The sequence below is a fragment of the Pelobates fuscus genome, chromosome 6 (assembly GCF_036172605.1).
Source record: "Pelobates fuscus isolate aPelFus1 chromosome 6, aPelFus1.pri, whole genome shotgun sequence".
Taxonomy (NCBI): domain Eukaryota; kingdom Metazoa; phylum Chordata; class Amphibia; order Anura; family Pelobatidae; genus Pelobates; species Pelobates fuscus.
In genome coordinates this window covers 213,747,935-213,771,588 of record NC_086322.1, presented here as the reverse complement: position 1 = coordinate 213,771,588, position 23,654 = coordinate 213,747,935, and the positions used below count along the sequence as shown (strand labels likewise).

General features: G+C 39.7%; 2 protein-coding genes across 5 annotated transcripts in view; both read left to right on the top strand.

The window, feature by feature from the left end:
- The window catches only part of RBPMS (RNA binding protein, mRNA processing factor), a 275,699-nt gene that overhangs the window by 90,421 nt on the left and 161,624 nt on the right, over nucleotides 1–23,654 (top strand). For 3 of the 4 annotated variants that reach the window (XR_010091264.1, XR_010091263.1, XM_063458730.1), the window contains exon 2: nucleotides 11,427–11,504. The exons of the other annotated variant lie outside the window; for it this stretch is intronic. Coding sequence is in view for 1 of the 3 variants with exons in the window: in XM_063458730.1 (XP_063314800.1) it covers nucleotides 11,427–11,504 (78 nt within the window). In the remaining 2 variants the exon portion in view is untranslated. The remainder of the gene's footprint in view (nucleotides 1–11,426; nucleotides 11,505–23,654) is intronic. 4 annotated transcript variants of the gene reach the window in all.
- The window catches only part of SMIM18 (small integral membrane protein 18), a 290,872-nt gene continuing 268,227 nt past the window's right edge, over nucleotides 1,010–23,654 (top strand). The window contains exon 1 of the mRNA XM_063458734.1: nucleotides 1,010–1,025. The gene's annotated coding sequence lies outside the window, so the exon portion shown is untranslated. The remainder of the gene's footprint in view (nucleotides 1,026–23,654) is intronic.

The following is a 23,654-nucleotide window of genomic DNA, read 5'->3' as shown; positions in this document are numbered from 1 at the left end:
CTTTCTATTAATGTGCTTTGATACAGCACTTTGGGAACATACAACTTCCTTCGCAATTACCTTTTGAGACTTTCCCTCCTTATGGAGGGTGTCAATTATGGTTTTCTGCACAACTGTCAGGTCAGCAGTCTTCCCCATGATTGTGATTCCTACTGAACCAGACTGAGAGACCATTTAAAGGCTCAGAAACCCTTTGCAGGTGTTATGGCTTACTTAGCTGATTAGAGTGGGACACTATGAGCCTAGAATATTTCACCTTTTCACAATATTCTAATTTACTGAGATTGTGGATTTTTCTGTTTTTCATGAGCTGTAAGCCATAATCATCGCACTTATGACAAATCAATGCTTGAGCTATCTTGCTTTCCATGTAATGCATCTATCTCAAATATTAGTTTCCCCTATTACATTGCATTACTGAAATAAATGAACTTTTGCACGATATTCTAATTTTTCGAGTATCACCTGTATATGTTTGAAAGACCTGGAAAAAAAAAATATTATGAAATATAAAAAAAGCACACAGCCTGCTTGCGCTAGGTATACTTACAACTTATAATAAGTGTCTCCAAATTGTCATCTGGCCAATTTTCTTGACTTTACCTTATCTAGATGTTCCAAGAGTAATCTTTGTTATGCTCAAAATATTAACAAGAATATCTCAACAAGAAACAGCCTTTTCAACTGTTAGCCTATTATTATTATGAGCATTTAGATAGCACTGACTAATTTCACAAATCTTTACAATTATACAGTGGAAATATATCAATTATTTGGCAAACATAATTATCTTAGCAGTTGTAACTGCAACAGAGACCCAAGAACACATCTGGAAACTCTGAGTGTCTTTAAGTCTGATTTTCCCACAAGTTCATGGCTGAATTGGAAGATTCTCAGTCGCAACGTATGGAAATCACCTATTTTATTCTACTCTGAAAATGGATTACACATTATGGATATTTAAAAGCAGTGGTGGCTGGTGAAATTATAAGACTATACAGTATAGACATGCTCATACAATAAGCCTAGCTGGATACAACATAAAGATATCTATAAAATACAATGAGCTGAGTTCATTACAGAGATAACCATACCACAAACAGAGCTGAGAAAAATAGAGATACAATACTCAGAGCTGGGCACAAACAGTGGAAAATGTATTCATACTTACCGTAATTTTCTTTTCCTGGATATTATTCATGGCAGCATATACACATGGGTTAGCTCCTCCCCTACAGCCAATAGGACAGGAAAACCACCAAGGTTTTAAAAGGAGGCTCCATCCCTAAGGTCCTTAGTCAGTTTACAAGCTCTACAGTACATAAATAAAGACATTAATGGGTGGGAAGTATATGCTGCCATGAATAATAGCCAGGAAAAGAAAATTACGGTAAGTATGAATACATTTTCCACTTTCCTGGCTAATCATGGCAGCATATACACATGGGGAGCTTACAAAGGGAGGGACAGAATAGCCAATCAAATAAGCAGAATAATTCAACATAGATAGAAGACTGAACTGAGTTAAGTACTTGAGTACCAAATTGTGCATCATAGACTGTTTTAACGAACAGTATGAAATGCCAGACAAACGTGTCTAAAGAGGTTCAAATGCTAGCTTACAAAAAGTGTCAGCAGAAACCATTGCCATGGCAACCCATGATGCTGCAACAGCATGAGCGGAAAGTGCCCGGATACCCTCCAGCACAGGTAGAGAACGGACGTGACGTCCAAATTGTGCCTCATTAATTGCTTCAATGTCCAATATGTAATGCAGGACAAACTAGTTCAAAGAGGTCCAAATGCCAACTTTACAAAGTTTCAGCAGAGACCATTGCCATGGAAGCCCACGAGATGCTGTAACGGCACTAGTGGAGAATGCCTCAAATCCTTTGGTACAGGCAGAGAATGGCATTGTAGGCAACATGGTGCTACATGCAAGACAACCATATCCTGTTGAAATTCAGTGAATGGGGGTACACAGGATAAAGCCTGGAGTTCACCCGTTTTCCTTGCTGGGGTACTAGCCACCAGCACTTTCTGTGCTACCACCATGGAAGTTCCTTCTAGAGGTTCGAATAATGGTTCAGTCAGGGCTGTGAGACCAGTGGTACGTCACATATTGGCTGCACCACACTCAGTGGAGGCATGATTTCAATCAATGCCTATATGAAGCTAAGTGCACACATTCACCTTGCTGAGGTACCAGTCACCAGCAACAGCAACATCTGGGCTAACATCATGGAAGCTCCTGCTAGAAGTTCAGTCAGAGTCTGTGAGACCAGTGGTACGTCACATATTGGTTTCAACACCCTCAGCGGCGGTTTGACTTCAATTGTTGCTTACATGAAGCAAAGCACCAGGGGCATCAACGCTCAATCGGTACCCTTCAGTACAGGTAGAGAAAGACATAGATAAGCATTCACCATAGGCAGGATCTTCAGGTGCCAAATGCAAGATGACCATATCTGTTTAAAAGTAGTGAAAGGGGGTTCACAGGATCAAGCCTGGAGTTTACCCATTTTCCTTGCTGGGGTACCAGCTACCAGCACTTTATGTGCTACCATCATGGAAGCTCCTTCTAGAGGTTCGAATAATGGTTCAGTCAGGGCCCGTGAGACCAGTGGTACGTCACATATTGGCTTCACCACACTCAGTGGAGGCATGATTTCAATCAATGTCTATATGAAGCAAAGTGCAACTAAGTGCTCCTCTAGAGTGTTATAACACAGAACCTTTCAAGGCCTGAACGAGGAGTAATTCCAACAGACAAAAGCATGTCAAGCTTAGTAAAGCCTGCATAGGATTGTAAGAGGATCTCAATGACCGTCTCAGGGATGCCTATACTAATATGGACTCCCGCATCAACACCAGAACTTGAGGATCCTGGTGTGTCATGGGGCCTTGTAATAGGTCTGGACGTACAGGAATTTCCCTTGGAGGTTCCAGAATCATCATATTCATCATAGGAATTAGAGTCGACACGGTCTTCCACTGTCACCTTTTGCATTGCCTTTTTAGGAAAGTCGAAAACAGGAAAATATGTACATCAGACTAAAATTCTAAATTTGAGTCAGTGTATCCTGAACCTGAGCATTCTGGTCCTAGCATGTAAAAAATACTTCTGGACCTGGTAGTTCCAAGAAATGGCCATCAGATCTATGTAGGGTATCAGACAATCTGCGTCAACCCCGAGGATGTCAGGACATGGTTGGCAATCCACCTTGTCCACAGTTATTTGGCTCCAGCAAACAGCCATTGTATTCTGAGCCACTGGTTGTTCTTCTGTGCCCTGATCATTATGGGCTGGAATTCCATCAATACGTATCTGTGAGACCCATCTTGGTAGATATAGGATACAGTTGCATTGATATTTGAGCAAATTTGGACCCACTCATTCTTCAGCAAGCCTCTGAAGTGAAGAAGAGCCTTGAAAATGACTCTTAATTCCATACAAATGAATGGAAATATTGTGCAACATTGTCCAAACACTGTGCAACCAATCTTGTAAAAACTGAAATTCGCGCTAATAATTGACCAATGAGGTTCTGTTCACTGGAAACTCAGAGATCTAATCCCTCTTTCAGCTTCCAGGCTAAGGTGTAACTCCACTGATGGGGACATAGTAAGTGGCTGGCTCCAATAATCTTTCTCTTGTTAGACCAAGATAGGAAGGATCTGTAAGGAATCCAGAGATGCCATTGGGCAAGTCTGCTGGTGGAAGCCAGAATTCCTAGTAGTTGCATCTATTTCCTTGCTGTTACCAAGCATAAATGAAGAAACTGGGAGAGAAAACCTTTACAATCTGTGGAACTGTTCCCGAGATAGGGAAAAGCAGAGCATAGAATTTTCCACTCGGGAATGTCAACCACTGAGCTGGTTTGAAACTGCTTTTCTTGGTATTCATCAAGCAGCCAAACTTTAGGAGTTGTGAAAGAACTATATACATCTGTGTGCCTGCCTTCTGAGGGTCTAAGGCTATCAGAAGTAGATCCTCCAGATAATGGAACCAGGTGGAGTTCTGGACTCTCAATAACACTATAAGCACATATAAAGATTATTGGGGCCGCATTGAGGCCAAATGGTAGGGCACTAACATTGAAGTTCTCTTCTGAGCTAATGTTGAAGATCTCTGCAGATTGGACTGAAAGTAAGCATCCTTGAGATATATAGAGGTAAGGAAATTATCCTTCCACATTGCTTGAGATATGGATCTGATTGACTCAATCCCAAAGACTCTGACATTCTGCCTCTTGTTGGCCCCTCTTATGTCCAGTGTAGGCTTTCATGTGCTTTTCCTCTTCGCACCAGAAGAGAGGCGAAACTTGTCCCTGGAACGGCTATTGTTCTGGGACCTAAAAAAAAAAAAATCACCTCTTCGTCCAGAAGGCTTCTTCCTTCAGTGCTTTACCTTTTTATTCATTGGTCTTAATACTCCTGTTGGTATGGAGACTCCTGTGCCCGCTAAGAAAAAAACTCCAGCTCTATCAATCTGGACCATGGATACCACTCAAGCCTCCAGAGTATGAGGAGCCCAGGTATGTGTGATCAGAAAAATTAGGCTCCTAGTACTGGAGGAGATATGTTCATTGCTGAAGAGCAAAACGACTGCGTTATAGCTCCATTAGAACCTTGAAAGGCAGGTTTACCAACTGCCATGAGTTACCTCTGGAGTATTCCCTGCAGGGCCAGTAGCTCCATGTATCTCAGAAATACTGGTCACTGGAGGTTCTCCAGTCAGACTATGAGGAGCTGGGATCCTTGGAACTTCCATCCTAAGGTACCAATATCTTGCAGCCCTCATTCGCCTTTTCAATGGAATTATCCAAAGTTTTCCCAAACAGCACCACCCCTTCAAATAGAATGGTGTAGAGGGCAGACTTGGAGGATGAGTCATCATCCCAGAAAAAAAAAACATAATGCTTTCTTAGCTGCTATAGATAAAGCCATTTGATCCAGAGAATATCCTAGTTACATCTAGGGATGTTTCTGTGAAGAAGTCAGTTGTAACCTGAAGACTTCAGACTGCCTCTTCAATCTTGGCTTTTAATATCTCTCTCCAAAGTAGCCTTTAGATCTTTAATCACATATTTCATGTTTGTAGAAACAGCAGCGGAAGTGAAAGCTGGCTGGCCTCCTGCAATGGTAGGCGTAAAATTTTGGACAGGTCTGCGTCCACCTATGATCCATAAGTGTGCAACTTAGGTGGTGTAGTTCTGGGGTTGGAAATAACTTCCTCCACAGGGTAAAGCTTCGCCTCCTTTCTTACCCCTCTTTTCTTACTTTGTAAGCCCTGCCCGCATGTCATGTGGCTGCACAGTGATAGGTCATGCTGAAGCGACAACCTTCTGGAGGAAGTCAGTGCATAACCAAATCCTTCCACTGTTTTCTCCTCATAACCAGATCCTGGTGAAGAATCAGACTCCTGACAAATAATAACTAAATATTACCTGTGGTAAAGTATTATGAAAAAATGTGCACTGTTAAATTCTATAAGAAACCAGCGAAAGAGCTATAAAATAGGCTGAAGACAGCACTTATCCATGTCTGGAGACCCTGCAAATACTTACCAAATAAGTGTGATATGTTTACTGTAATTTTCTCTTTATTTTAGGCACTTTCTGGCAATTGCCCTTATCCAAGATGGCTGCCACAACTTGTATTCCCACAATGCAAGTCATCTGTATTGGGCCCAATAAGGCACAAACTGCACACATGTGGGCCTATTCCGAGTTTGTTTGCTGTTTAGAGACCAGGGAGAGGACTCTGTCTGTAGCCTACATGGCCCCTAAACACCCAGGGAACCGGGAATAAATCACTGGGACCGAGGGGAAGCAAAATAGATAACAAAAGTGCCTGCAAGGGAGTTGAAAAGGCAACCACGTGCAAAAAGTCAAAGTTTAAAGGCACCACAGTCTAAAGGCCTCAAGGTATAAAAGGTAACACAGTTTCCAAAATGTATCCCAGTTTTTAAAATATATCAGTCTTCAAATGCACTGCAGTTTTCCAAATGTACTGCAGTTTCCAATGACTTGCGGTATTACATGCAACCGTAATAAATGCAAATTTAAATGAAACCGTTTTAAATGCCACACAGCTTAAATGCTTCCTAGCAAAAGCACAACCGCATTATGTACCACAATCTTAAAAATAAGGTACAGCTGTATAATGCACTAGTTTAAAGATATCAAAGCTTAAATGCATCACAGCATAAAAGCACAACTGCATAATGTACTACAGGCAAATAAAGTAATGAAGATAAAAAAAAAAACATACATGACCGTAAGTAAAGGGAGCAAATTGCTCACGTCCTAAGGGCTGTAGGACAGGAAAAAGACTGAGGACCTTAGGGATGGAGCCTCCTTTAAAAACCTTGGTGGTTTTCCTGTCCTATCGGCTGTAGGGGAGGAGCTAACCCATGTGTATATGCTGCCATGATTAGCCAGGAAAAAGATATCTATACAATACACAGAGCTGGTAAAATAAGGAGATACTCATTATTAACTATGCCACATAGCCAGGACCGCCATCAGAAATTTTGGGGCCCCTGACAAAGCACAATTTTGGGCCCCCCTCCCATTCTCTCCCCCTCCGGGCCCGCCCACGCCCTACCTAGTCCGCTGACAATGATGCAGGACTGAATGTGGTGTGTATAGTGGAAGTGAATTAGAATGCGTGTAATGGATGTAGTGTTTGTGTGTATTAGATACTGTTTGTGCAGTGAATGCAGAGTGTGTGTTTGTGTAGCGGATGCAGTGTGTATAGTGAACACAGAGTGTGTTTGAGTAGTGGATGTAGTGTGTGTTTGTGTAGTGGATGTAGTGTTTGTGTGTACTAGATGAAATGTGTTTAGTGGATGCAGTGTCTGTAGAGGATGTAGTGTGTGTATTAGACGCAGTGTCTGTGTATAGTGAATGCAGAGTGTTTCAATTGGACCTATTGGATGCACACGTCCAGCACACTCCTTGACTCCTATGAATGAGTTTTGTTAATCTCTATACAATTGAGAACTACTGGAATACTTACAGTGATTACCTGATCCTAGGATTGAGATTTTCATTTTGGTGAGATCCAACCAAGTTTATACTATATATATATATATATATATATATATATATATATATATATATAGTAAACTTTCAAAGGACTTATCATTTTTTCATCTGTTCTTTTTTACTTTTCCACTAGTTTTCGTTTTTTTTTCCATTTTTTTTACATATTTTTCTATTCTTTATTTTTTTATTTTTTTCACATTCTGTATATACACCTTTTTTTTCCCAGTGAAGATCACTAAGGAATGGATCCATCTGGACATTTTGTCAATATAGATTATTGTATATAGCCTAGGATGTGTGCATATATGAGTATTTGTATCATAGATCAATTATCCAGGAGCTTATGATTTATTTTCTATGTGTGTACCATACATGTAGTAACCAATGGATAAGTGATTTATCAATTTTTGATTAACTAATATATTATGAAGAAGATCATCAGTAGGCAATAGTGTATATATGTTGTAGATGAATGAATTTAGATAATCAGTGTAGAATAAATCAATTTCACTTTTTTTGCATATAAAATATAGATACTCTTGTTTTTTTCATGCAAACAATGATGTATATGAGTGCGGTATTTAATTGTTGTTTTGTAAAAATAAGATTATATATACTTAGATCATATATATATATAATAAATATATATATATGATCTAAGTATATATATACACATATACACATAAATATACATACACTGTCTACGTGTATTTTAATATTAATATATACATAATTTTATATATATATATATATTCATATCAAAATACACGTACAATGATATTGATTAAATATATATATAATTTTCATTATATATATATATATTTATATATAATAAAAAAATATAAATACGTTAAAAAATAAAAAAAATAATAAAAAATAAATAGATAAAAAATATATAAACATGCGTAATTTCGTTCTAACTGTATTTTAAAATTAATATATATATATTGATATCAAAATACACGTAGAACGAAATAATATATATATATATCACTATATATATATACACCTATATATAAATAAAAATAATACAAATTATATATATATATATATATATATATATATATATATATATATATATATATATATATATATATATATATAATAATTCTACATATATATGTAATAATTTTACATAATTAGGTCATAATTAGGTTTTATTAGTAACAATTTGCAGGACCTGCCTGAGAACCCAGGCCGAAAGTTCAGGGAATTAAATTTTCTAGCACTATATTTAACCCTGTAACTTTCCAAGACACCATAAAACCTGTACATGGGGGGTACTGTTTTACTCGGAAGACTTAGCTGAACACAAATATTAGTGTTTCAAAACAGTAAAATATATTACAATGACGATATCGTCAGTGACATTGACATCTTTTGCATTTTTCACACACAAATGGCACTTACACTGACGATATAATTGTTGTGATACGTTTTACTGTTTTGATACGCTAATATTTGTGTTCAGCGAAGTCTCCTGAGTATAACAGTACCCCTCATGTACAGGTTTTATGGTGTTTTCAAAAGTTACAGAGTCAAATATAAGGTTTGCGTTTCATTTTTTTCACATTAAAATTTGCCGGGTTGCCTTTGAGACCGTATGGTAGCCCAGGAATGAAAATTATCCCCATGATGGCATGCCATTTGCAATAGTAGACAACCCAGGGTATTGCAAATAGGGTATGTTCAGTTTTTTTAGTAGCCACTTAGTCACAAACACTGGCCAAAATTTGCGTTCAAATTAGTTTTTTGCATTTTCAAATATTAACACTAACTTTGGCCAGTGTTTGTGACCAAGTGGCTACTAAAAAAGACTGGACATACTCCATTTGCAATACCTTGGGTTGTCTACTTTTGCAAATGGTATGCCATCATGGGGGTAATTCTTATTCCTGGGCTACCATATGGTCTCAAAGGCAACGTAATCAATCTGGCGAATTTCAATGTGTGAAAACTGAAATATGTAACACGCTATATTTGACCCTGTAACTTCCCAAAACACCATAAAACCTGTACATAGGGGGTACTGTTTTACACGTGAGACATCGCTGAATACAAATATGTGTATTGTATTGTAGTAAAAGCAAACAGTATTTTGACATTCACAGTTAAAATGTCACGTAGAACTAAAACAATTTTAAAAATTCTTATTTTCTCCCATTTTTAATATTTTTTTCATATTAAATTATGTTCCATACCTAAATATTTGATGTTAAACGAAAGCCCTGTTTCCCCTGAATGAAATGATATATAATAAGTGTGGGTGCATTTAATATGAAAGAGGTGAATTACGGTTGGACAGACTTATAGCGCAAATGCCAGGTTTTGTTTACGTTTTTTTTGGATCACAACTTGTACATTTGGCTGCGGTCTTAAGGGGTTAATATAAAAGAGTCAAATTATGGTTAAACAGACATATATCTCCATCTTTAGGTTTTGTTTTGATTCAGAACTTGAACAATTAACTACTTAAGGATGGAGTCAAGTGAATTTTGAAATGTAGGAAGAAATGTTATTAAACCAAAATCACTAACTGATTGTTTCCTTGCCACTCATGTCTTGCCATATGTACCCCTTTCATTTTCTTTGATCTTGAAATTAAGTAGCTGCTATAAAAGTTAATCATTACAGAGAATTTAAAGACTTGGACATTTTCCCTGGGATAACTCTTGTGTTTTGCATTCCAAACAATACCATTCATTACTCAACAGCTTTGTTAGTTTTGGGGCGAAGAGATGAAAGATAAGGACACAAGTGATCAAGTCTAGGAAGAGAGACCAACTTTTCAGTGTGCAAAAATTATTTATGTTAAATAAGTCACTGCAGTTTTTTGTTTTTTTTAATTCTTTTATTTTTGCACCGATAGGTAGGCAGCAGTATGACATTCTAGGCTTACGCAAAAGCCAAATCACAATACATGTATCGAATCGGTTTCAGAAAGGAAATTCATGTCGTTAAAGCATGTAACACTAAATACCATGGTATATTGGTTGTTTGCATTCTATCAGGATTTTACTTGTAGAGTTAACTATACTAAAAACAGAACGGTAGAACAGTAAATTGTTTGCATTTGTGTTTTCTGTAAAAATTCACTAGTTATACATTGGTGTTGTTGCGGAGAATTGTCCAGAGCGACATTAACTATTCAACAGGTAATATTAAGGTTATGGTGAGGAGCTCCTTAAATCTGCGTCTGCTCGGTCAGCAGTCAGGCTTAATGCTCCATCACAACAAATTTAATGTTGAATCATTGAGTGTTTGGGTCTTATTATTGAACCTTTGACAGGGAAATTTTACATTTTTAATGTGGCAGGAATAACTAAATATGTTGTGGTTAAAGTGGTATTCTAAGCACCAAAACCATTTTTTTTCTTTTTTTACAGGAATCCAGATAATTTCATGCCACTAGATGCACGTTTGTAGCTATAACCATGTTAAACTTTTGTTATAGCTCAAACATTTTATTGGTGCAGTGCAATGTTTTGCTGTGCATGCACACAAGCCTCCCAATACTCCCCTGTGGGGAAATTTGAGATAGCTGAGAACAATTAGACTGATGATCTCATCCAGGGTTGTGGAGCAGCAGCACATAGACAGTACTTTGGAAGGAGGGGACACGTACATGTTTGTAATGTTAACACTATAATGTTCTTTTAAAGGAACACTCCATGTACCAAAACCACTACAGCTTGCCAGGAGTCCCCTAGCAACTCTCCCTCCTATTGTAAGGAGTCAAACTGTTTATGGATGGTGGTTTGATTTCTTCCCTGGGGTCCATTGGGGCTCCGCTCTCCATCTCCACTACCATCTTTCAAAAGTCACAAGTTTATCAGGAGCTAAGCCCTGCTTGCAGGGCTTTGACTGGTAGCACCAGTTGATCATTCGCTAGGAACATCAGCTGCTCGCTGTCAAGAGAGTTAATAGTAGTCTTTGCTGAGGAACTTCTGGCTCTCGGGGTAGTTTCTGCTGAGGTAAGAAATCAAATCATTCACAAACAGTTTTGACGACTTCTTCTGGGGGACACCAGGACACTCTTGACACAATAACCACCATATTAAGATGCCGTGGTTATGGTGCTTGGGGTTTTCCTTTTATGAAGTTTCTTTTGTTGCAGTGGTTATAGTGCACGGTCTTTGACCTGTTTGTCAAAAATCGAGACTCTATGTGTACCCTGAATCCTCAAATCCAAATCCATCAAAGTTTGACTAAGTGGCCTGCAAATCTTGCAATTAATGTTTGGATCTATGTGGGTTTATTTGTATAATGTAAGTTCAGGTGCTTTCTCCATTAAAAAGAAAAAATGTAATCTATATTTTAATTATTTTTTACTTGTCTTTTTTTTTCTTTTTCTTTTTCTTTTTTTTTTAGGTGAGGACGTTATTTGTCAGTGGGCTGCCTTTAGATATCAAACCTAGAGAACTCTACTTATTATTCAGACCATTTAAGGTATTGTATAAACCATGTCTTGTAATAAAAAATAAAGTTAGTGTCAAAGCTATAGGATTTGTTTCTAAATATGAAAAAAAAAGTCTGTTCGTGAGAGGAGCTTTTAAAAATTCTGTTTGCACAATCCTCCTAGAATGCTACCCTAAATATGCAAATAAACACAAACTGCAATTTTTATATTTCAAACCCAGGTTTCCTCAGGCTTCCTTATAATGCCATGAGTTAGGATTCTAACTTCCCAAGGACAAACCACATTTACATTTCAGCGACAACATTAAAACCACCTACCTAATATTGTGTAAGTCCCCCTTATGCTGCCAAAACACCTCTGACGCATCGACTCCACAATACCTTTGAATGTGTCCTGTTGTATCCTGCACCAAGACATTGGCACCAGTTCCTTTAAGTCCTTCAAGTTGTGAGGTGAGGTCTCCATGGAACAGATTTGTTGTTTGGAGGCCAAGGAAATACCATGAAGTCTTGTCATGTTCCTCAAGCCATTCTTGAACAATTTGAACAGTGTGGTAGGGTGCATTATCCTGCTGAAAGATGATATTTCCATGAGGGGGTGTATGGGATTGACACGTACCTAACAAGAGATTGTTGCAAAAGTAACATCCAGATGCATGCCAGAGCCAAACGTTTCTCAGCAGGATATTGCTCCGAGCATAACACTGCCCCCACTAGCCTGCCTTCTTCCCATTGTGCATCTCTCTGCCATTTATTCTTAAGGTAAATTAATCTCATGCATCTGGCCATCCACCTAATCTAAAAGAAAAAAGTAATTAATCAGACCAGTCAATCTTCTTCCATTGATCCATAATGGCCAGCATTAAGTTTTACAGCAATTTGAGCTACAATAGCTCTTCTGTGTTATCTAGCCTTCACTTTCCACGTGCCTCAAGGCTGGACAAAAACCTTGAAGTTGGGTCAAAATGTTTCCTGTTCCACACTGGAAAAAAAAAACTTTTTTACATTTATTTTGGTGGTGTGGCTTCTTATTGTTTTCTTCTGCATGTGTGGTAATTGGAAGGAGACCTTGGAGATTTGCACCCAAATTTTTAGTGTTGGCCTTCACTAATATAGGTGGACACCACCCCTTTCCCTTTTGGGTGGAGCCAGTGACACAATCCCCTTACTTAACCTTTACTCCCCTCCCACCGGCGTCCCGATTCTGGGATTTGCTGATGTTGGGAGGTATGCACATATATGTAATGCCCTGTGACATAACGTATTGTTTGTATATCCAAAATAATTGTTTTACATGGTGGACGCTAGAAACAATGTGACTTCCCAAAAGACTAAATAAGAGTAAATTTTTAAAGGAATACTCCAAACACACACAAAAAAAAACTGAAGTGCTGTATGTGTCTCGAGTTGGTCATGCTTTTTTTTTTTGGTTTATGGAGTTTTGATTTCATGTTTGTAAGTCTGTGCTGCAACACCTCCCTGGCTGTCAATCAGAGAAATGGGGATGTTTTCTTCCTCTCTCGTTGGTTATACAAAGGAAATGGAAGTGGCTAAACCATAGCCCACCTACCTTTACCTCTCCTGGCTGTGAACACACTGGCCACTTCCAGCTTAGATGTCTCAATAATCTATACTACCGCTCATTAAGAAGTCGATCAGTAAAAACCCATGTGCGTGCATGCTCACAGCTCAGCCACAGCGGCATTTCAATGATTATATACTAATCAGTGATTTTTATTTATGTATGTATTTTTTTAACCAGTGTTCCTTTAAACAGATTCTTCCCATATTGGAGAATCAGAAGCACTAGAATAGCTCACATTAAGTTTATATATATAATGAAAATAAGTTAGTAATAATATACATCATGTATTCAGTATACTGTTATTTACAATTGATAAACACAGACTATCAAATGTACTACTTGGAATTTATTTGATGCACATTTTTGCCACATACAGTAGAACTGACAAATTAGACAAGTAAAACGTGTCAAATAAACAGTTTACGACTGTTACAATATCCGAATGATACAACTGGCAATGCAACTTTGTAGAAATGCAACCAGTATGTAAAATAAATAATGTCCACATACAATAGGTACAGCACGTTTAACAATCTGTACAATCTGTGTTAAGCAGTGCTTTGCAAAATTATACCTGATTTGTACTGAATAATATATACGCCCATCCATTTCCCCCAACTGTTAGAGGGCAAAAATGTGTCTCATTCAAAACTTTCCAAATTCATGGGATTAAGGAAAAGAAAGCTGCCATTTTCAGTAAGTCTGCAGAGATGTAGAGGGTCAGAATGGATCCCTGCCTGGGGAACGTTTTTCTTTACTGAGTAAAACGTGATTCCGGGCCTCGTAAATGGGTTTTGAGCTAGTCGATCACTGTGTGGGTTTGGTCTGGTTAACTGTGATTTCAGTGCTCTGCAGTCTTGGACTAACCTACTGGGATAATTCTTTTTTGCGGCTGCTTTACCATCATTTGTGAGCTACCGCTAGTGAAATTTGCGAGGCTGCTCCAGGGCCCAAAAGCAGGAGTGACCCATTGGGTGGCCCACGCAATAAGAGCCACCTAATGGGCGTGTCTGATCAGGGCCGCTGCCAGGACAGCAGTGATGGGAAGAAGGGAGTTCAGTCACTTCCTCCCAGCTAACCGAGCACCACATAGGCAAGGGTGAGAGGGACAGGGATATAAAATTACCATATATTCAGAGACTCTAGTTCTGCTGCTATATACAATTATCTTATATTCATGGGATCAGGTAAATTATGCAGATGATTCTTTATTAAATGGAAATCCACTTTGTAAAAATAAATATGATCACAGGACGTAGGTAATATTAGTAAGACAAATTAAACCACAGGGAGATTGCTGAACCCCAGAGAAATAATGTCTTGTATTAATCTATGGAGAATCTCTCCTAATTAATAAATGCTATACATAGCTAATTTGATTGAATACGTATGCTAAGGTAATGTAAAGAATCTAAAAATGCTCAAGCAATATAACCCAATGGTTTAATAAAAAAATAAAATAAAAAAAACAATATACATATGTTCATAGTGGCCTTTTCTGAGCAGAGAACGTTTATAAAAACATAAATAAAATGGAAATTTCAAAGAAAATTCGTTTTTTCCCATGGCCTAAATAATTCACGTTTAATATCAGATGTCTTAAACAGACAATACAGGCACTATATTCCCATTATTATTCTGTATGCTAGTAAATTTGTAAAACTATGTGACATTACAAGTTCCTGCTTTTATACCTCCTCTGCAAGGTGAATGCTATCTCCACTTACATAGATTCTCATTCCCTCCTTATACAACATCTTCCAAAGTAAACCATGAAAACAAATCACGATAATGTATAGCAAGCATGTCAAACTCAGCATATGCAGGGCCGGCCTTAGGCCTTTAGGTGCCATGTGCGAAAAATTCTGACAGCGCCCCCCCATCTTCATCCATGTATAGTGTGTGTGTGTGTGTGTGTGCAGGGCCGCCATCAGAAATTGTGGGGTCCCTAACACAGCTCAAGGTCTGGGCCTCCAAATCCCGCCCACAGGAATACACCCACACAGACACAAAAAGACAGACACACACACAGAAAGATACACACAAATACTGAAACAGACATACACACATATAGACACATACACAGATACAGACACACACACACACACACACTGACATACAGACACACACACTGACATACATACATACTGACACACACATACATGCATACAGACATACATACACACATACATACAGTGGCGTACATACCGGGGTCGCAGGGGTCGCGGCTGCGACCGGGCCCGGCCCACCAAGGGGCCCGGCCGCCCTGCGACCCAGGTATGTACGCCACTAAGCCAGCCTCTTCTCCTGGGGGGCCCAGGAGCCGGCCACCTCAGGGCCCCCCGAGGCTGGCCCTGCTGTCACCCGGCTGGCCGGTCCTGCGGGCGCGCGAGGGAGCACTGTCTCCTGAGTGGTTCCTCTTCAGCTCCCTCGTGCACCGCACTGTTACCGGAGCCGGAAGATGACGTCCACTGGACCCCAGGGAATCCCCTCAGCTCTCCCACAGGTAAGGAGGCTGGGGGGATTTAAAAAAAAAATGCATACATACATACACAGACATACATACATACAAGAGTGAGTCTAGTATAGTCTGGATAAAAAACCCAGACCGTACTAGTCTAATGAGAGGAGCGCTATATATTTACACTTACCCTAGATTAGGGTTAAATCTCAGATGTATGTTGATACATGTAAATGGAACAGAAAAATACAACACAATATAGTGTAAGTCTGTAGGTGAAAGAGTATTGTGATAATTTTTCAATAGTCAAACTCACATGGGTTAGAGCCTCAGAAAGGACAGGCTCAAATCACTTCCACAGTAGTGTCGTATGGAGACACTGCACCCTTTAGCTGGAATGAGTTTACTCAGGGAGAGAAGGAAAGAAAAAGGAGAAAGCTCCTAGTGTACTATGTTTCAACATAAATTGCACATGTAGTAGTTATAGTAGTGCTCACCAATGAGAACCTGGCTCTAGATGGTAGACTGGGCTGCCTCTGGAGGGGGGCACCTACCCTTCTTTAGCAGCAAGATAGGATAAAAAGCCAATGGGATGTAATAAAAGAGGAAATTTATTTTAAATATAAAATCAAAGATAGTAAAATAATCCTGTAATAATAAAAAGTAAATAAAAAGTCCCAGTTAATGGCTTCAGCTCCCAGACGCGTTTCACCCACGCTATGTGGGCTTTTTCAATCGGGTTTGGTGTATCCAGTATCTTGCTGTTTTAAATCTGCCGGTCTTTTCGTCTGGTGGGCGGTCCTTTACTTGCATAGTCCAATCGGATTCCTGTTTGTAGTGAGGTGGAATACCTCACCTGTGATCCATTAGGGTGATCGGGAGTGGCGTGGTGTCCTAGTCCGCGTCACTTCCGTGTTCACCGCGGCCATTTTTCTTATGGGTAAACACCCTGAGATGGAGACTGGAAGTGACGCAACGGAATGAATCCGTTCGTGACTTCCAAAACGAGCAGGTTCACTGGCAATTTAAAGTACAACCTGCCCATACTCCCTTATAGGGAACCTCCATTCTCAGCACATATTCAAAGATAGGGGAGAAAGACAAGAAAGATGAAAGAGAGGAACATGTAAATATATTTAGTAGATATCTTCACATATAAATAATATAATATTGACAATGTCGACAATAAAAGTATAAAATCTTCTTAAAAATACAACCAGCTGTATTCTGATCCTCATTTTGCTACTTGCAAGTTAAAAAATACTGAAGTTCAAAATAAATTTCTTATAATAAAGAATATTTTTCTTTTCCACTTATCCCTCCCTTTTCCCTTTCTCCTTCCCCTCTTATTTCACATAAAATGTTGACATTCTCATTTACGTTCCATGTACATAAAGTGCTATATTCAATGATCAATATTCCTTTCCAGAAGGGAACAGGTGGAGTAGAAAAGTTAAATGAAATGGCATATTTCAAAATCATTATTAAGACCTCCTGGGGTTAATGTGTTTAAATTGAAAATCCATACATACAAACTGACATACATACATACAAACTGACATACATACATACATACATACAAACTGACATACATACATACAAACAGACTGACATACATACTGACATACATACATACATACATACATACTGACATACATACTGATATATATATATATATATATATACACATACACAGATACATACAGACATACTGACATGCATACTGATAGATCTATACATACATACACAGATACATACTGACATACATACATACACACATACATACTGACATACATACACACACAGACATATATACATACTGACATACAGATAGACACATACACACAGACATACTGACATACACACACAGACACACATGCATACTGACACACACACAGACCTATATACATACTGACACACACACAGACCTATATACATACTGACACACACAGACCTATATACATACTGACACACACACAGACATATATACATACTGAGACACACACAGACATATATACATACTGAGACACACACAGACATATATACATACTGACACACACACAGACATATATACATACTGACACACACACAGACACATACTGACATACATACAGACATACTGACACACACACACAGACATACAAGCAGACATAAATACATACATACATACACATACATACTGATATACATACAGACATACACACACACACACACACACACACACACACACACACACAGATATATACATACAGACATACTGACATACACACACACACAGACATACATACTGATAGATAGATATATACATACATACATACACACATACATACTGACATATACACATACACACATACATACTGACATATACACACACATACATACTGACATATACACACACATACATACTGACATATACACACACATACATATATACATACTGACATACATGCATACTGACATACACACACAGACATACATACTTGCAGACACACAGACATACATACTTGCAGACACACAGACATACATACTTGCAGACACACAGACATACACACAGACATACAAACATACTTGCAGACACATACATATACACACACACACACTTCATTTAACAGCCACCCTCCTCTTACCTTTACGTTGCAGGAGGGTGGCTGGGGATGATGGGAGCAGATGCCTCTGGTGTCCTCTCCTGTCCTCCGCTCTCCCTCTCCTCTGCTCTCCTGCTGCTCTCCCTCTGCCCCCCCCCCCCCCTGCGCGGAGTAAGCTGGGAGCAAGTGACTGGCCGTCATTTCCTCCCAGCAGCCCTTGCGGTGTAGCCGCAATTTTTTGTAAAGGGGCCTGGTCGCGCAATTACCCGGCTGCAGCGCTGACCGGGCCCCTGAAGATATTGGGCCCATCGGGTGTCCCTAAATGCTTGGGCCACCTGATGGGCCCCGGTGCAGATGCACCTGCGGCAGTTTCGCCGCTTCACGTGGGGTCCGGTCGGCCGGGCCCCCCAGGGCCGCCGGGCCTGTGACAACCATTATGGTTGTCACCCCCTGATGGTGGCTGTGTGTGTATGTGTGTATAGGGGTGTAGTGTTTGTATAGGGAACAGTCATACACACAGTTACCGTCACACACAGGCAGACAGTCTCTCACAGACACACACACACACAGTCATACAGAGTTACAGACACACACAGTTACAATCATACACAGTTACAGACACACATACCCAAATTAAAGGTTACCTCTCTCTATTATGGTCAGTAATTGTAATTGAGAAGTGGAGGCAGTACAGCTCCTGGAGTTGTTGGGGAAGCAGGTACTCCTTCCTGCTTCCCTTTCCCTGTGCAGCACCAACACCGGCTTCTGGGTGCACTTGGCTCTGCCTCTGCTGCCCTTTATAGCCCCGCCCAACCACCCACCCACCCACCCACCCACACATGTGTGTTCTGGAATAGTCAGCTACACAGGTGGTGAAAAATGAAATCCTCCACCCGGGTAGCAGGTGCACACAGTTCATATGCACAGCTCACACACCCCTAAGGCCGGCCCTGAGCATGGGCCACATAAACAAGGTTTAACTTTATGCAGGTCGCAAAAAAAACAACCTTACATTTTCATAGAAACTTAGGTTTATTTTGAAAATGACCGTATTAAAAAAACAGCATCCTCCTCTACTAAACCACAGCACCCCCTCTACTAAATCCCAGTCGTCGTCCCATATCATATACTAAATCCCAGTCCTCCCCCTCTACTAAATCCCAGCACCCCCCTCTAGCCAACAAGCAGACTCCACTCACAGTGCTGCTGCCAGTATGCGACTCCGGAGTCCGGCCTCTGGTATACCCCAAATGGAGCCGTTCGCACCTTGTGCCAAATCTGATCCTCCCACTACTTCTTGAGACCCTGTTTCAAATATCTCCATATTTGAGTGTGTGTGTTTGTGTGTGTTGTTCTGCTTAGGAAGTATACTGCTCTTCTACATTTGGGACTACAATCAAATCTAGAGCAGTTCTGTTAAATATTATAGAAAGTCAATTGCAAACAGATTTTATCTCAACTGGTTGCATGTGTTTCTTTTAACTGTTACATGTAGAGTGTTGTAACATATACTAAATTATATGAAACTTTCTGTGGATTGAAAGTTTTCCAGCATTTTATGTTTTTCCAAAAATAATAAACAGACTGATGTATCTGATAATGACTGTTTATACTAATAAACGGTTGTTCTTGCCATGTTTACTGATCACATATCACAACGAATCTGTAACCATTTGTCTTTGGTGACATTTCCTCTCTACTCATAGTCTAAGTAAATGTCACAGTAAGGTTCACTGGGGTGATAGCGGACTTCAAATTAAGTAGAAATGTACTTACCTGATCTGTAAATTCCTGATGTTTGGGGTATCTGTGTACCCAGAATGCACTGCACGCTTGTGAGTCAGGTATTGATTTCCCATGATACCTGCACACATTTACCATTTGCATGTAACCTTCTGATATCATGGGACTTTTTACATTTACTTCAGATGCCAGAGTATGATACGTTTTGATTAATTGTCCTTCCTATTGTGTCTTATTCCCCACCTCCTCGAGGTTGTAAACTTTTTTTGAGCAGGATCCTCATCCACCTGCCATTCCTGTCAAAATTTGGAATACAGCTGGTCCTCACTTTGCGACCTACTTGCTTTACAACTGCTCAGACTTACGACCATCTCTCTAGAGTGGGGACTCGAGGGATTTCCTACATTATAGAGCTGGTCTATGTTTGGAGGAATTGTCCCCGAATATAGATTTCATAGATTCCCTGCGCTAGTGAGCGAATTTTCGGCGTAATTCCACCGAACATAGACCTGCTCTCTAGAGCATCCTCCCATACCATCCAATTTGTTTTATGACCGAGTCATAAGAACAAAACTTGGTCGGTAAGTAAGGACTGTCTGGAGTTTGTTTAAACTGTTGGTAAATTCCACCTCAATAAGATTGCAAAGCGATGTGTGGCTGGCGGCGGCGCTGTATAAATGTCAACAATAATATTAATTAGATTTAAAAAAAAAAAAAAAAAAGGTTTTATTTAGTTGACCAATAAAATGTGTTTCCCCATAAAGCCCCAATTCCTCTTTAAAACAGCCTAAAAAAAAACCCTGAAAATTGCAGGGAATGTACCCATGGGGATATTCATTTAAGTGTCGAATTGTTGGGAAATCATTTCACTTATATTTCCTGTCCACTCCTTATAAGTGAAGGCAGTTGCACATTTTTCTTTGGCGTCATACTTACACACAGTGCTTCTTGCACATGGACAAGATGTGCTTTGTAGAACATGCAGCTTTCACCCTGCCAATATGAAGGTCACGAAAACCGCACTGCAATTATTATGCACAGCTGGTACTTCCAGCACAGCTGGAGCATGAGTATGAAAATATTAAATGTGCCTTAAGCATAACATTTGGTTTGTAAAGTGCTGCCGATAGCTCTCTGTTACTCTACTACATACTAATTATGACAGGCAGCAAGGAAGTACTTGAAATATTGAACCTGCAGCCCACACACTAGCGCTGTGGTATCTCTCACACTATTTATTTTTATTATGTAACTGTAATGGTGTTGTATATCACTGATAGCCCCCTCAATCCCCCCCCCCCCCCCCCCCACGCCTTAATTCTTAAGTACTTTGCCTTGCTTAAAGACTTAGTCCAACTAAAACCATTTTTTAAATAAAACACATTTCTCTTTTAATATAAATTTACGTTTGATCCTGCACCAAGTTCTCCCTGCATCCTGATGCTCCTTCCATGAAGCCACTCCTCCTTGCTGCAGGTGCAGGGGTGTCATCGAGGCAGGGCTTAGGGAGAACTTGTCCATAGCCAACATTGGACATCCATCATTAGCGTGCTATTTGCATGCTATTGATAAGTATTTTTTCATGCACTTAATTCACTTTAATCAGCCCAAAACTCTCATTCCATTCCGGCTAATGATGCTGTTGGAGGTGGATTTACACCTTCTGCAGCAAAACAAAATAGTTTTTTATTTTATTAAAATGCTGCACATACAAACACCAAGCACCATGACCACTTCCAATCACAATATAGCGTAAACGTTGATCAAACTAAAATCAATGCTATTGTGTTTATGGTGCCATTAGTTCCTGGGCGCAGTCTACAAGTAATCTGTCCAACTATTTACAAATAATATAATACTTACATTGCTGTGTCAAGAACCTGTGGTCATTCAGCTGATGGCTCTAAGGCAGCCAATAAATTCTGTTTAAATATGGTATGAGTTGGCAGGATAATGAGTATGAACTTCCACTTCATCACACCGAATGGATGTACCACAGGCACCTGACACAATAGTGTAAGTGTAAATCCTGACCGCAAGATCAAGGTCACGACAATTATTTCTTTACTAGCATGTAATGCAGTGCGAAATGTTATTTGATTGTTGTTTTCTCTGACTGCACTCAGATGGATATTGTATACATCAGACTGATATCTAACTGTATGATCCGATCTTATACATCGCTGGTATTGATGTACACTACCCTGTGTTTTATCCTGAAAACAAAAAAAATATGCAAATAAAGATTGTCAATTTTTTTTTACTGTAAGTGTAAAATGTTTCATAAATTATTTGACCGATTATCAGGGAATGCTTTACTTCCCTCTACACGGCAGCTTCATAAAACATTCAGGATATGCTTATCCATTTAAACATCTGTTAAATTTTGCTGCCCCACAAAGATTTATGGGTAAAATGCAGTAGACGTTCGGAGGTGTTTTGTGCGTGGGCAGAAGTTTTAGTATGTAACATTAAGTAACAAAACTCCAGTTTGCAGCATTATATTTATTTATTAATGCATTGCTGTCGTCACTCCAAATCTAGCCCATGTACAGCACACATTCAATAACTTATTGAACTTAATATTTTTGACACACTGAATATGTGTGTCTGAAAAGTGCATTTTACTTTGTTTCTGCTTTCAATCTCTCCAACAATCCCCGTCACAACATACTTTCAAAAGGCCTCGTGAGATCCAAGCACCACTTCAGCATTTTGAAGTGCTCATGGTACAAGTTAAATTATTTGGAAATTACCCTATATGTGCAGTGTTGCAGTATGAAATACTGCACATATAGAGATATTTAGGGTAGCTCCTGGAGGTGTCATTTTACCTCAGGCAACATCACTAGCCCATCACTTTGGGCTGCATTGTTTGTGAGATTTCTAGGCTGGGTAATGTTTAATGCACAGTTTCATTCATGTTGATGTTCCCAGCCAGCCAAATGAATAAATGGCTAAATAGGCACCTGGCTTATTGTCACGGTTCTCACCGCGACATCCAGACTGCCAGACGAGGTCGCCCCAGAAGTGCCCAATAAGGGATTTGAACCTGGGTACTTTTTAGTCCTGGGCCTGCTGTTTCTCCTCTGAGCCACCATACAGCCTGAAGTTTGTATCTTGCCTTGTATCCAACACTGGGGGCTGGACGTTATTCTGTGGCTGTTCCAACATTCTCAGCACACTTGTAGCTGATGGCCTCATTAGCCAGGTATAAAACACTGCCTCTCCCAGAAGGCAGTGTCAGTTCCTTGACTCTGGTGATCGGTTTGCTGTTTCCTGTTCTCCAGTTTGCTCTTGACTCCGGCTTGTGTTTTCGTTTATTCTGGCTTCCTCTGACCCTTGGCTTCCCATGACTATTCTCCTGGTTTATCCGTTCCTGTACCGCGACTCGGAATTATCCTGCACAGCCCCCGTGCACCGACTCACAGGCCAGGTGAATTCTTGCCTGACCACTTCGGCCTGTGTTTTCTTGTAAGGGTGAGCATACATCTCTGCCTGCCGGACTCCCAACCCAGGTAAGCCCTGACACTTATGCAGGGGGTTGGTAACTGGCAGGACCCAGGTAAGAGGCAAATGATTTGCCCCCTTACTGGCGAATGGAACAAGGCATTGTAATAAATATTGCATTTGAAAAAGTGAGATAAACACACCCACCTGACATCATTACCAATATAGTGAGCTTTAGTGGTGATGAGGCTTGAAGTTACCCCTTAAACACTGCACACAGACATTTCTCCAGAAATTCAAGTCACAACAAGCTTGCTATCTTCCTGGAAGGGTAGCCCTCCCATCCCCCCATACTT